Genomic DNA, 12,709 nt, shown 5'->3' on the forward strand with positions numbered 1-12,709 from the left:
TTGTAAAAGTAAGCAGATGTTCAGAAGCAGTTTTCCTTTTTAGGGGCTCTGCACTGGAAACACTAATCTGATTTTTTTTCATAAAGTTTTATTTTTTCAGTGTATAATGCTGAGTCTCCCACCTGATCAATGATGTTGAAGATGTTATAAGCAGCACCTCTTCCCACAGAAAAAGCTTCAAGATGAGAAGCTGCCTGACCAAGGCAATAGCTGCTGAAGACCACACTGAAGAAGACCTGTAAATAAAATAGGCAATTATAAAATAAAATAATTTACAATTGTACATTATATTTCTCTGCTATTTACAATTGTCAATGCACATAAATGTGTACATATAAGATAACTATCCAATCCAATTATTTTATAAAACTTGTGGTTCTATTTTACATATTTTCTAGCTTACTATATCTCCTTTCCTACAAAAACATTTTTTACCGTACATTTATGTTCATTTACGTTTAAAAGCTAGAGGCGAATTTTACACAGAGAACTGAATGAGTGTGACTTATTCCCATCTCTGCCCCTTTTCTTCATTCCTCATGCTTTCAGTAGATGACTGATATATTGTTTCAAAAGGAGAAACAGCTTCTGCTGTGCTCTCTTTTCAGAAAACTCATAGTGCTCTTTAAATTATGTTTTAGGTTGCACCCTGTATTAAATATTTGTTTAAACATTTTATCTAAATAAAAAACAAACAAATATAAAACCACATAAAGGTTCTAAAAAAAATCTTCAAAACAATTATAGATTTCCTAAAGTCAAAATGTAGAACTTACCAACATAATTCTACCAACTGTATATTCATTTTCACTCAATACCAGCGTTGTTCCATACCAAAATCCAAGGGCATAGGAAGCATAGATGATAAAGTACATAATTCCAACAGCCAACTGGGAAGTGATAGCCTTTTTTATGCCAAGTTTTTTAGCTTCTCCCAAGTTATTTGTGTACCTGAATATAGAAAATAATACACTGAAGGAAAAGTAGGTACCCATTTATTTGGGATACACATGAACATCTACTATATATTTGTAAAACTAATTGTATGTTTATTTATAAAAGATGGTGATAAAAACCTTTTTATTTCTTTCTCCTGTCCTCCAAATGCCACCACTGTCCGTATGGAGGAGAGGACCTCTTCAGCCACAGCTCCAGCCTTTGCATATGCTGTAAGCTCCTTGCTTGTCAGTGATACCAGCATCTAAGGAATTGCAGGAAGTCAGTAGGCAGCTAAGGTTTAAAGGGAATCTACAATGAGAGAATGATGGGCTGCCATTGCTGATACTTTAGCTTCAATACTGACTGACTGGTTGACTCTGAACAGGTTTAGAGATAAGGAATTCTGACACTTATTTACAGAATTCATGTTCCAGGTGTTTTGTGATTTTCCCTGGCAATTTCAGAAGCCACCAATGGCAGTCACTATACTTCTCTCATGCCAATATCAAAAATACCCTATCACCTTAAAAAAACATGAAAAGTGTTAAAGTGGCCCTAAAGTAAACCAGAAAACTTTACATTTCTGGGCCCTTTGAGGCTGCCATAAAAAAACTGTTTCCCACTCAGCCCACTCCTTTTACACCAGCCAACACTGAATATTTTTGTCATGGATGTGACAGAGGAAGGAGCAGCAAGGGAGTGCAGGAGAGATGAGTATAAAATGAGAGAATGAATGGGTAAGGGACAGGATCTTTTGATACCTGTCTTTTTAATGTTTATGTGGCCTAAAAAACAATAAAAATGTTTAAAAAAATAATTCTCCACCCTGATTGGTTGCTGTAAACTTTGTCAATGTTTCATACCACAAATTATTCATTACCTTTGAAGATATGGCTGTTGAAATTGCCACAACGGGACCAGTTGCCATGAGAACTAGAGCAAGTTTCCATCCATAGATTAATCCAATTAGTAAACCCGCTACAAAGCTGGAAATATTTTGAACAAGGTGTCCAACCTTGTCACCAATTCCATCATTGATTTTGTTAACATCTCTGGCAAAGGCAAAAACACTATATATTATATTTAAGAAAATTATATTTTTATATGTTTTATAAGTAAATTATGTTTTTAACTAAATTATAAAAAATAAGGTTTTAGTCAAACAAGATCAATTTAAAAATAAATTTAAATTCTTACTCTGTAAGACGAGTGTTAAGTTCACCAGACTGAGTGACATCAAACCAGCCAATTTCCTTTGATAACACAGAGTGAAAAAACTTTTGTCTCATTCTTCTAGTCTGTCTTGCAGCAGCTAGAACCCAAAAGGAGACCTGAAAGTATGCACAAATTATAACTCCTGCTCCTATTCCAACATAGTATAAAGAAAACCTGAAAACAAAGAAAATACATTATCAATTGTTATAACAATGCAAAAACGTAGTAACTGAAAGGTTAGGTAACTCCTATATTCTTTAATGATTCAGTGGTGAGATATCAACATTTGAAATCACAGTACTGCCCATATAAAGTGCTTCCATGTACAATAAGCAGAAACACACAATTTCAAGATTAGCAGTAACAGAGCCACTGGAGGAATATATCATTGCTGGGTTACACAGGAGGAGAAAAAAAAAAAGCTGATGAGTGACCTATCTCTCTAGACAAGCAATTCTTAACTAGTGTTCTTCCAGAGACTGCATTGTTCCAGAGCCAGTGCCACTTGGCATAGTCAGTGGCATGACACCAGAGACGTTTTTAGCTATCAGCAAGAGTAACAGTAAGATCACTGTGGTAAGGGGGGCATTATTTCACATGACCACCTATGTAAGAGGCATTTTTCCCAGTGGTCCCACTAATTGGTTTTAGCAGAGGTTGCTTGAAATCTGGAAATCATTTTAAGGGTTCCTCTGTTGAAATAGAGGTTGAGAAAGGTTGGTCTAGACCCATCTATACTTGATATGTCATTTTAAAGGGTCGTTCCATGTGTGTGTGATATTTAATTTTTGTTAGATGTCTGTGAATATCTTCACTCTCTATCTTTTATATCTTTTATGCACTCTAGCAGCAACATTTCTGCACTCACAATCCCAGCACTACCCGCAAGGAATGTGCATTGTAAGAAACTCACTCTACTCATTGGGGTTTTCATTTATTTTCACTACAGGAAACACAACTGAAGAAGTGTAACTCTAATGTGAGGAACAGCTGAACATTCTAAACCCTCTAGACCTCTAAAAGTCACTAGATTATTTGGGTCTTTGGTGTTCACCCATAACCAAAAGTCAGTTTTGTCTATTAGATGTCAATCTATATTTAAGCATGTTTAGCATAATTTAAAAAAATCCATATTGTCAAATCAACTTACAGAGTCATCTGTTCATTTAGTGGTTTGAATTTAGCACATTCAGCTGAAAAACAAATAAAAGCACATATAAAACTTTTTATTACGTGTAAATGTTGGTTGACATTGTATACAGCAAAACAATTTTAATTTAACCAAACTGAGCAAGGACAGGGTAAGTTTATCCTGGCAAACACAACACACCACAGTTCTTGGTGTAGGCTCTCTTGTACCTTTATATTATTTATCAAGAAACTGCATAATGTTACAGTTTTGTGACATCAACACAGAACACAAGATTCCTTCTTTTTTTGTGAATTTAACAAAATTAACTTGCATCCCATGTGTTGCCTCCTTAAAAGCACAGCAAATGCATTCTGCCATGCTCTGCCTCTGCTGCACTGAAATCCCAAGCAGTGTTATTAGAAGTTTTTCTCTGTGGATTACAGAACATCTCCATTGTATTTTATGGAGGTGAGAGGAGGGGGAGGTGTTCTTTTTTCAGTTCTCAAAGTAAAAAAAGACCCCTATTTTTGCTGCTTGTAACCCAAATCCCTCCCCATATTTCCAAAGAATGGCAAAAAAATAGATATATGTGGCACAAAGGTCAGGGGTTGACACTATTACCCTGTTCTGGGGGGCTACTGGCTCAATTTCTCAGTGCAAACCCTGCAGAGTAAGTGAGTTGCCTCACTGCTTTTCATGAAAATGCAGCACTGAGTACACATTGAGTGTGTTTTTCATACACTATGGGCCTCTGAAATAAAAGTGAACTATTTAGAAAGTCTTTATGTTTTCAATATGTAGATATCTGAGACAATTTATAGGCCTCAATCATGCAGGGCAATTACATCCGTGCCCATGCAGGGCTGTGTTTTCCTAGCACAGGTGCTGCATGAATCCCATGCCGGCAGTTCCATTGTTGTTTATTGGGACACAGTGGCTCCACAGACACAGCTGCTGTGTCCCAACATGGCATATGTGTGGGTGCGAGTCTCTGAGTGCACACATAAATCAATGCTCACTGCAGTTAGTTGCTTACTAGGTCCTCTTATTTATTTAATCAAAATTATGTGAACAAGTCTTACATGTGTTTGATAGAGATGAATTGTAACACAAAATGCTATCAGTCATGTCGCCGAACACAATGAACATTAAAGGTTGGGAAACTCCATTTCCAATGGCTCCAAGAATTCCAATAATCATATAAAAGATATCAAGCCCATTGGCATATCGAAACTATCAAACAACAAAGAAAAACTGTTAAAACACAATATATTAAAGGAAAAAGATACACAGTCTCTTGCAAGAATCATATTTGTCATTAAATATTTTAAAAATTAAAATGTTGAAGTGACTTACAATTTGAATTGGTCCAACAGCCTTCATTTTTTCTTTTTCTTTGTTTTTCATTTTTGGATTCCTGGAGAAGCAATAATGACTCAAATTAATAGAAGCACAGAGCATTTTGCTAAGGCTGAGACATGTCTTGGTGTTGTAACACTTACATAATATTTCCACAATTGTATTTAATGATATGAGCCACTTATTTATTTTAATTTTATTCTTCACTTTTCAGTCAGCCCATTAGGACACTTGAATTGTTTTCACATGTGCTATTAAGGTTATATGTATGTGGAGGAGTTTGATACCTCTATCTCTCGTATTTGTACTACACCACCAAGTGAATGGAAATTAGTTAGCATTGTCCATAGTTCATTTGCTGGTGTATATTTTCTATTTGATTGCTGCCAGACAGTTAAATATATGTAAAGCCAATCATTAATTAAGGACTTTTTAGATACACTGCATAACTCTTTGTTTTCAGATAACACTGTTCAACAAATTTTTATTTTTTGCCAGTTTTGGAAACAAAAGGATCCATTTCTTAATGAATTTCACATTCTGAGTTCAAATATAACAATGAAATTTGTCAATTGGCTCTAGTTTTTCTGTAAACGGAAAGTTTTCTACTATAGGCGTAATGGCTACATAATGCACAATAATTATATAGATAGATGTCTTTCCACAAATATAAAGCAAGTGATATTGACTACATAACAAAGCCTAAATGGCATAATATATTGCATAGGATTACCAAGAAAAATTATAGCCATAAGCTAAGTTGAATCATTTTAATACTTAGGATTCTCACTAGTTTTGTCTTCAGTTTGTGTCGGTTTTGCTTCTCTTGGCTTTTCTCTTGTATTCGAGGAAAGGGCTATCTCTTACAACTGCACGTGACTACACGCTTCAGGTTCTTCCTCACTTGACTCAACCACGAAGGATTCTGGTGCTTTAGGAATTGGTAGCCCCTCTCCATGAGGAACTGGACGTCTTGCCGATGGAATATTTGGATAGTGCAGATAACTTTTTCTTCTTATTTAGCCCTTTTACAATTGGAGGCACCATACAAAAGTAACAATTACTAACATGATCTGTTGGCTCTCTCCAAATCATTGGCACAGCGAAAGGCATAGATGCCTTTTTTCCATTCAACCATTGCTCCAGTGCCGTCCCACAAGAATTGTAGCATATATGTGGTGCCCAGCTCTTGTCCTGGTCTCCTATCTTGCAGCCAAAATACAAGCTGTAGGCTTTCTTAATCATTCCTGTTATCCTCCTTTTTTGTGAGATAAAAGTTATTTCACCGCAGATATAGCAGAAATTATCTGCTTTATTCACACAAGTTCGAGGCATTACTGAGTAGCCTATATAAGCATAAAACGAAATGTAAAGACGCTGTCGAACTACAATCAGCTACAGATACTGCAGCTTTTATGCAGTGAAGTGATGCAATTAAAGGCTAATATTGCATCATCTCAGTATACATGCAATTTTCTATTGGTCACCAGTATCAATTGCGCAATATGCAGCTGAAGTTGCATCATAATTTTGAATGGCTTACGTCATTAGATGGGTGAATATATCATGGAAACTAGAGCCAATCAACATTTTTTAGGGTCATTTTCGTTTTCAGCACCCCAAAATTATGTAAGATTAGCTAATTTTATGCCCAAAACTTTTTACCTGTTGAACAGTGTAATCCACACTAACACTAATAGCAAAAAAATATTTCCATAGTTATTTGATGCCTGTTGACCAGTTTAGTATTGGCAGGCTCAGAAAACAAGCAGGTTGTCCAGGGACAGAGAAAGCAGATGTATGATGAGTATTGGCAAAGTAAAAAATGCTTAACATTTACAGAAGGCAATAATATTCCTGATTCTATTCTATATCTAAAGGTGCAAAAGCTTCTCATAATGCAAAGTTTGGTGTTTAAATTACCTATTGCCAGACTCGAACACTGTGTTGCATGGTCTATTCATTAGCTGGTAGTTATTGGCAGAGAGCATACAATGCTGAGAGCAATGCTCTACCCTATGCCCTTCTCAAACTAACCCCTTACTGTGACCCAAATACTAAAAAAACCCTCATACAACCTTACCTTTAACCTTAATTCTCCTTGTAATCCCAACCCTAAATATAACCCTAATACTAACCCTGCCTGCAACCTCAACCCTAACACTAACCCTCTCTGTAACCCCTAACTCTAACTTTCAGAAATGCAAAAGTAATTTATTTTGTTTTGACTCTTGAGAGGTTTTTATTGGTACCTTCTGGTGTTTCAGCAGCTGTTTTTTAGGAGCGCTCACTATCTTTTTACTAAATAGTTTGTTTAGTTTAGTTTAGTTTAGCCCTAAAAATGGCCAGAACTTACACCAAATGTGCCCCCCCCCCCAAAAAAAAAAGACTTCAATGGGACTTCATCAAACTTCAAACAAGATTCTCTGAATCCTTGGTGAGTCAAACCCGGGAATATTCACTTCATCTATGCCAGGACACCAGAGTCAGAAGCCTAGCTCTTAATGAGTTTGGGAATTTACAACACAAATAGGATCTTCAGGTAGGCAGTGCTATACAGGTAGGGCCACACATCTGAGTTTGCTGCTGTAAAATGTATATAATGATAATATTCAAAGGCCAAGTAATATCTAATGGCTAAGGGTTTCTTTACGGACAATTAAGAATATTAACCACAAATATGTTGTATTTTCTAAAAATAAATAGGAATAGGAAAAAGTATATTCAATGAATTTGTTTCAGTGCAGCACTAGAAGATTATCTTTAACCTTAATAATTTCATCACTGGCCTTTGTTTTTCAGAACAAGTATCATATATTTTATAACTCTATGTGAGAAAGTTAGATTTTAATCATTAATCTGGGTCATGGGTTTATATTTAACTAACATGTTCTCTGTAACGATATACATCTCCTCACAATTACACAATCCCCTCCTCTCCTTACACAATTTGTAACTGGAAACTTGCTCATGGTTAGCTAGGCTAAAATAACGTTGGTCTTCTTATTCTAGTTTCCTGGCTGTATATGGCTTCAATACCTGTGATCTGGGACAAAGAAGCAGATAAATAATTCAGAACTCCTAATCTCCATATTTATTGCAAGATAGAAAGTATTGACAGAATTAGATTAGTGCAAGGCAGCCATCATTATCCAAAGAAGTTATCAAGGGTAGCTTCCATTTTCTCCCATTACATGTTTCCTTTAAAATCGACCTGAACACAAATAGTAAAGATTTGCTATCTAATATTGTATATCTGGAAATGTTAAAGTGATATTAAAAGTTTTTTTTTGTTAAAAAAACAAACATGTTATACTTACTTGATCTGTGTAATAGTTTTGATCCTCCTCTTCTGCGGTCCCTCACCGGCGCTCTGGCTACACTCCCCCTTCCTACGCTGAATGCCCCCGCAGCAAGCCACTTGCTCTGGGGGCACTCCTGCATGATCACTCCTGAACCCTGCTTTATATGTCCATAGGACACACAGAATTGGACTCGGCCCCACCCCCCAATCCTCATCGCTGGTTCTGGTTGATAGCAGCAAGAACCAATAATTTTTGCTGCTGTTTCTGAGCCAGAGCATTGAGACTGGCTTGGCTCTTGTGCACATCGCTGGAGCAAGATCGGGCTCAGGAATGTATTTGACCTCCACTCTTCCAGCGCCGTCTTGATAGCCAAGAGTTCTTGATCCCCTATGTCATAATTCCCCTCTGCTGACGTGAGTTTTCTTGAAAAGAACGCTACTGGATGTATGAGTTCCTTGGTACCCCTTCTCTGGGACAGGATGGCCCCCACTGCGTTCTCAGACGCATCTACTTCCAATAAATAGGGTAAAGAGGAATCTGGGTGGCTTAGAACAGGGGCTGTGGTAAATAATTCCTTTAGGGCCTCAAATGTCGCCTGTGCTTCAGGTGTCCACTGGAAGCCAACCCCCTGCTTGGTGAGCTGGGTAATGGGAGACATGAGACCCGAAAAGTTCCTAATGAACTTCCTATAGAAGTTAGCGAAGCCTATGAAACGTTGCACACCTTTCTTGTCGGTGGGTACTGGCCACTCCAAAATTGCAGAGATTTTCTGGGGGTCCATTGCAACCCCCGTGGTGGAGATAATCAGCCCCAAGAAGGTGATGCTGTGCTGCTCAAAGCTGCATTTGTGTGCCTTGGCATACAACCCGTGCTGGCGTAGATGCTCCAACACGCTTCTGACATGACTCCTACGTGTTTCCAGGGAGGAGGAGAAGATCAGGATATCATCTAAGTAGATGACCACAAAGATGTCTAGATAATCTCTAAATACGTTGTTTATGAAGTGCTGGAACGTGGCTGGTGCATTGCATAGTCCAAAAGGCATGACCAGGTACTGAAAGTGCCCAAACCTAGTGCGAAATGCGGTTTTCCACTCATCCCCCTCCCTTATGCGGACTAGATAATAAGCGCCCCTCAAATCTAACTTGGTGAACACCACTGCTGACTTCAACCTTTGGAACAGCTCGGGAACCAGAGGGAGTGGGTAGCGATTTTTCACCGTGACTTTGTTTAACTCCCGATAGTCCGCACAGGGCCTTAGGGATTTGTCTTTTTTTTCAACAAAAAAGATTCCAGCTTCGGCTGGTGACATGGAGGGGCGAATGAAACCTTTTTGAAGGTTTTCGTCAATATAATCTTTCAGTACCCCCAGTTCCCGCTCAGATAAAGGGAATATTCGCCCGAAAGGGATCTCAGATCCTGGTAGAAGGTCGATTGGACAGTCATAAGTTCGATGTGAAATTTCTGTATCATTAGATTTACCTTCAATATGTAGTGCAAGGGCTTGCCCGATTGGGTACAAATTGAAAGTGTTGTTTAGGTTTGCCCTTATATTATATGGCTTTTGGTAAATCTAAAGGAAAATTGTACAAGAACATTTTATAATGTACGGCCAGTTTAAGATACACTATATTGCCAAGAGTATTGGGACGTCTGCCTTTACACGCACATGAACTTTAATGGCATCCAGGTCTGAGTATATAGAGTTGGCCCACCCTTTGCAGCTATGGCAGCTTCAACTCTTCTGGGAAAGCTGTCCACAAGATTTATGAGTGTGTCTATGGGACTGTTTGACCATTCTTCCAGAAGCACATTTGTGAGGTCAGGCACTGATGTTGGACGAGAAGGCCTGGCTTGCAGTCTCCACTCTAATTCATCCCAAAAGTGTTCTGTCAGGTTGAAGTCAGGACTCTGTGCAAACCAGTCAATTTCCTCCAGCCCAAACATGCTCATCCATGTCTTTATGATCCTTGCTTTGTGCACTGGTGCACAGTCATGTTGGAACAGGAAGGGGCCATCCCCAAACTGTTCCCACAAAGTTGGGAGCATGAAATTGTCCAAAATGTCTTGTTATGCTGATGCCTTAAGAGTTCCCTTCACTGGAACTAAGGGGCCAAGCCCAACCCCTGAAAAACAACCCTATACCATAATCCCCCCTCCACCAAACTTTACACTTGGCACAATGCAGTCAGGTAAGTACCATTCTTCTGGCAATCGCCAAACCCAGACACATCCATCGGATTGCCAGACAGAGAAGCGTGATTCGTCTCCATTGCTCTAGAGTCCATTGGCAGCATGCTTTGCACCACTGCATCCAATGCTTTTCATTGCACTTGGTGATGTAAGGCTTGGATGCAGCTGCTCAGCCATGGAAACCCATTCCATGAAGGTCTCTACGCACTGTTGTTGTGCTAGTCTGAAGGGTGCATAAAGTTTGGAAGTCTTTAGTTATTGACTCTGCAGACAGTTGGCGGCTTCTATGCACTCTGCGCTTCAGCATGCGCTGACCCCGCTCTGTCATTTTATGTGGCCTACCACTGTGTGGTTGAGTTGCTGTTGTTCCCAGTTGCTTCCCCTTTGTTATAATACCACCAACAGTTGACCGTGGAATATTTAGTAACAAGGAAATTTCACTGATGGACTTATTGCACAGGTGGCAACCTATCACAGGACCACGCTTGAATTCACTGAGCTCCTGAGTGTGTGCTTGGTTTAAAACGCCTGTGGCCATGGAGGTGATTGGAACACCTGAATCCAATTATTTGGAGGGGTGTCCCAATACGTTTGGCAATATAGTGTATGTGAAGTTAGGTTCTCCAGTGATTTGATCTAAGGTTGTTTTACAAATAGATACAGTTTTTCAGATTTTTTTGTGAAATAGCAAAAGGGAAAAAGGAATACATTAGACTTGTAACATGCTGTTTTTTTTTATACATACTTGAGGTCCTCCTGAATCCCACCATTTTCAGCTGTAGGCTGAGCTTTATTGAGACCTGAGCCATTTTCTGTAAGGTCAGTCATCGCTTTATTTGTGTCACCCAGTATCAAAGCAGCTGTTAAATGAAGAACAACATGTAAAAATCATAAAATATCAATAAAATGGCATTATTTTTTCAAAATACTGACATGTGAGCCCACAGATGACTTAGTGGTCACAGACAGTGACACAGTAGCTGTACCTATCCATGGCCCAAACTTTGCAAATGATGCCTCAAATTTAAGCATTACTTGCAATCATCAGATGAGGACTGATCTGTGTAATGGTGGCCACACAAATATTAATGTGATCATTTAATACAATCAAATTGAATAAAAGAATCACAGTGCAAATACCCTCACTCTCCATTCAAGCCACTAAGTGAACTCTCTATCAATTTTAATTCTGCCAAGTCAATTGACCAAGGTGGAATCGATTAAACAAATATACGCATGTAAGAGAACCCATTGTAAGTCAAATAGATTAAATTATTGTTTTTTAAAGATCATTTACCTTAAAAAACCAATGGACATTTCTTTCATTTCTTTTGATATTTTAAGTTACCAGCAAAATGCAAAACACTACGTGTCTTGTGTCATTCAATGCTTAAAATCTATGACTGATCACTTATTTGCAATCGTTCATATATAAATCAATCACAAATCATTACATCTATGGCCACCTTAAGGATTTCCTAGCGGTGAAAATGAGCACTTCCATTTCTTTACCATGTGTGTGACAATAGTCATTAGCAGACGCTGGTACAGGAGGAGAGTAGAAGGAATATGATTGGTTTATTGTAGCAAGGCAATAAAGTCAATGACAGGCAAATCGATCACTGCCAATCGCTTTCAGTGAGACCCTTGCAAGTATATGGTTGGTTTAAAGGTAGTCACAAAATAGAAATTAGGGCTGACTAAAGTTCTCCTGATTGCTAGTTCTGGTATTTAAGATGTAATGTCTGCAAAGAGCATAAGTCCCTTATCTACAATTGAGAAATAAGTAAGTGATAACTCATAAAGGAATTTCATTCTCAATATGAGCTTTCTGATAAACAGTCATAGTGGAGAAACTAAACGTCCAACTCCAACCATGCTTTAACCTACAATGTGCCTATATACTCTTAAAAAAGAGCTAATCGTACAAAAACATCATAGCATAGAGTTGATTTTATGTGGATTATTTAATACAATTATATATTTTTGTATATATTATGTGAGGATTTTATGGTTAATTTTACATAGGGTGGATATAAAATAAAAGAGTATATTCATAGATTTTCCTTGGCTAAATAAAGGGATGCCAGCACAACATCAGAAACAGTGGGGGTTCCATTCCAGTTTTGGACTAAGGATATATCCACTGACAGAACAGTAGCAGTTAAACATTTATAAAGACAATCAAACAGGAAACATTTTAATATTTGTTTTGAGTGGAACTCTAGCTAAAACCTTTTTTATTTTGAATAGAGTTAGAACTTCTTCCGGGTTTCAATTGTGTCCCCATTAGGGAGTTTTCCCCTCACTTCATTCCTAGAGACATGGCAGGAGGTAATCTCCACCACCTCTGACTAGACATGTGTGGGTTGTTTGTTACAAATCAAAACTGAGACAAAATTTGTGTTATTTGAAGATTCGGATGTTGCCAAATCTCCGAATCCCCATACTAATGTATTTCAACTAATTTGAAAACAAAGTATTACAAAAACAACAAATTCATTCGTATTCATTTGTTTCATTTGGATGATATGATATAATAGTTTGAGACTTTTTTAAAAGTGTT

The 12,709-nt window shown here is 38.0% G+C and overlaps 1 protein-coding gene across 1 annotated transcript in view; it reads right to left on the minus strand.

The window, feature by feature from the left end:
* The window catches only part of LOC149465933 (ATP-binding cassette sub-family B member 5-like), a 43,705-nt gene extending 32,704 nt beyond the window's left edge, over window positions 1-11,001 (minus strand). The window contains exons 1-9 of the mRNA XM_089673157.1: window positions 10,889-11,001; window positions 4,643-4,703; window positions 4,369-4,519; window positions 3,305-3,347; window positions 2,137-2,328; window positions 1,820-1,991; window positions 1,077-1,201; window positions 777-951; window positions 123-236 (exon numbers count right to left, since the gene is read on the minus strand). Of these exons, the coding sequence (XP_089529283.1) occupies window positions 123-236; window positions 777-951; window positions 1,077-1,201; window positions 1,820-1,991; window positions 2,137-2,328; window positions 3,305-3,347; window positions 4,369-4,519; window positions 4,643-4,703; window positions 10,889-10,971 (1,116 nt within the window). The 5' untranslated portion in view covers window positions 10,972-11,001. The remainder of the gene's footprint in view (window positions 1-122; window positions 237-776; window positions 952-1,076; window positions 1,202-1,819; window positions 1,992-2,136; window positions 2,329-3,304; window positions 3,348-4,368; window positions 4,520-4,642; window positions 4,704-10,888) is intronic.
* Window positions 11,002-12,709: the final 1,708 nt, after the last annotated feature.

This window comes from Staurois parvus, unplaced genomic scaffold, assembly GCF_062004578.1.
Source record: "Staurois parvus isolate SC_StPar_1 unplaced genomic scaffold, SC_StPar_1.0 ptg000136l, whole genome shotgun sequence".
Lineage (NCBI taxonomy): Eukaryota > Metazoa > Chordata > Amphibia > Anura > Ranidae > Staurois > Staurois parvus.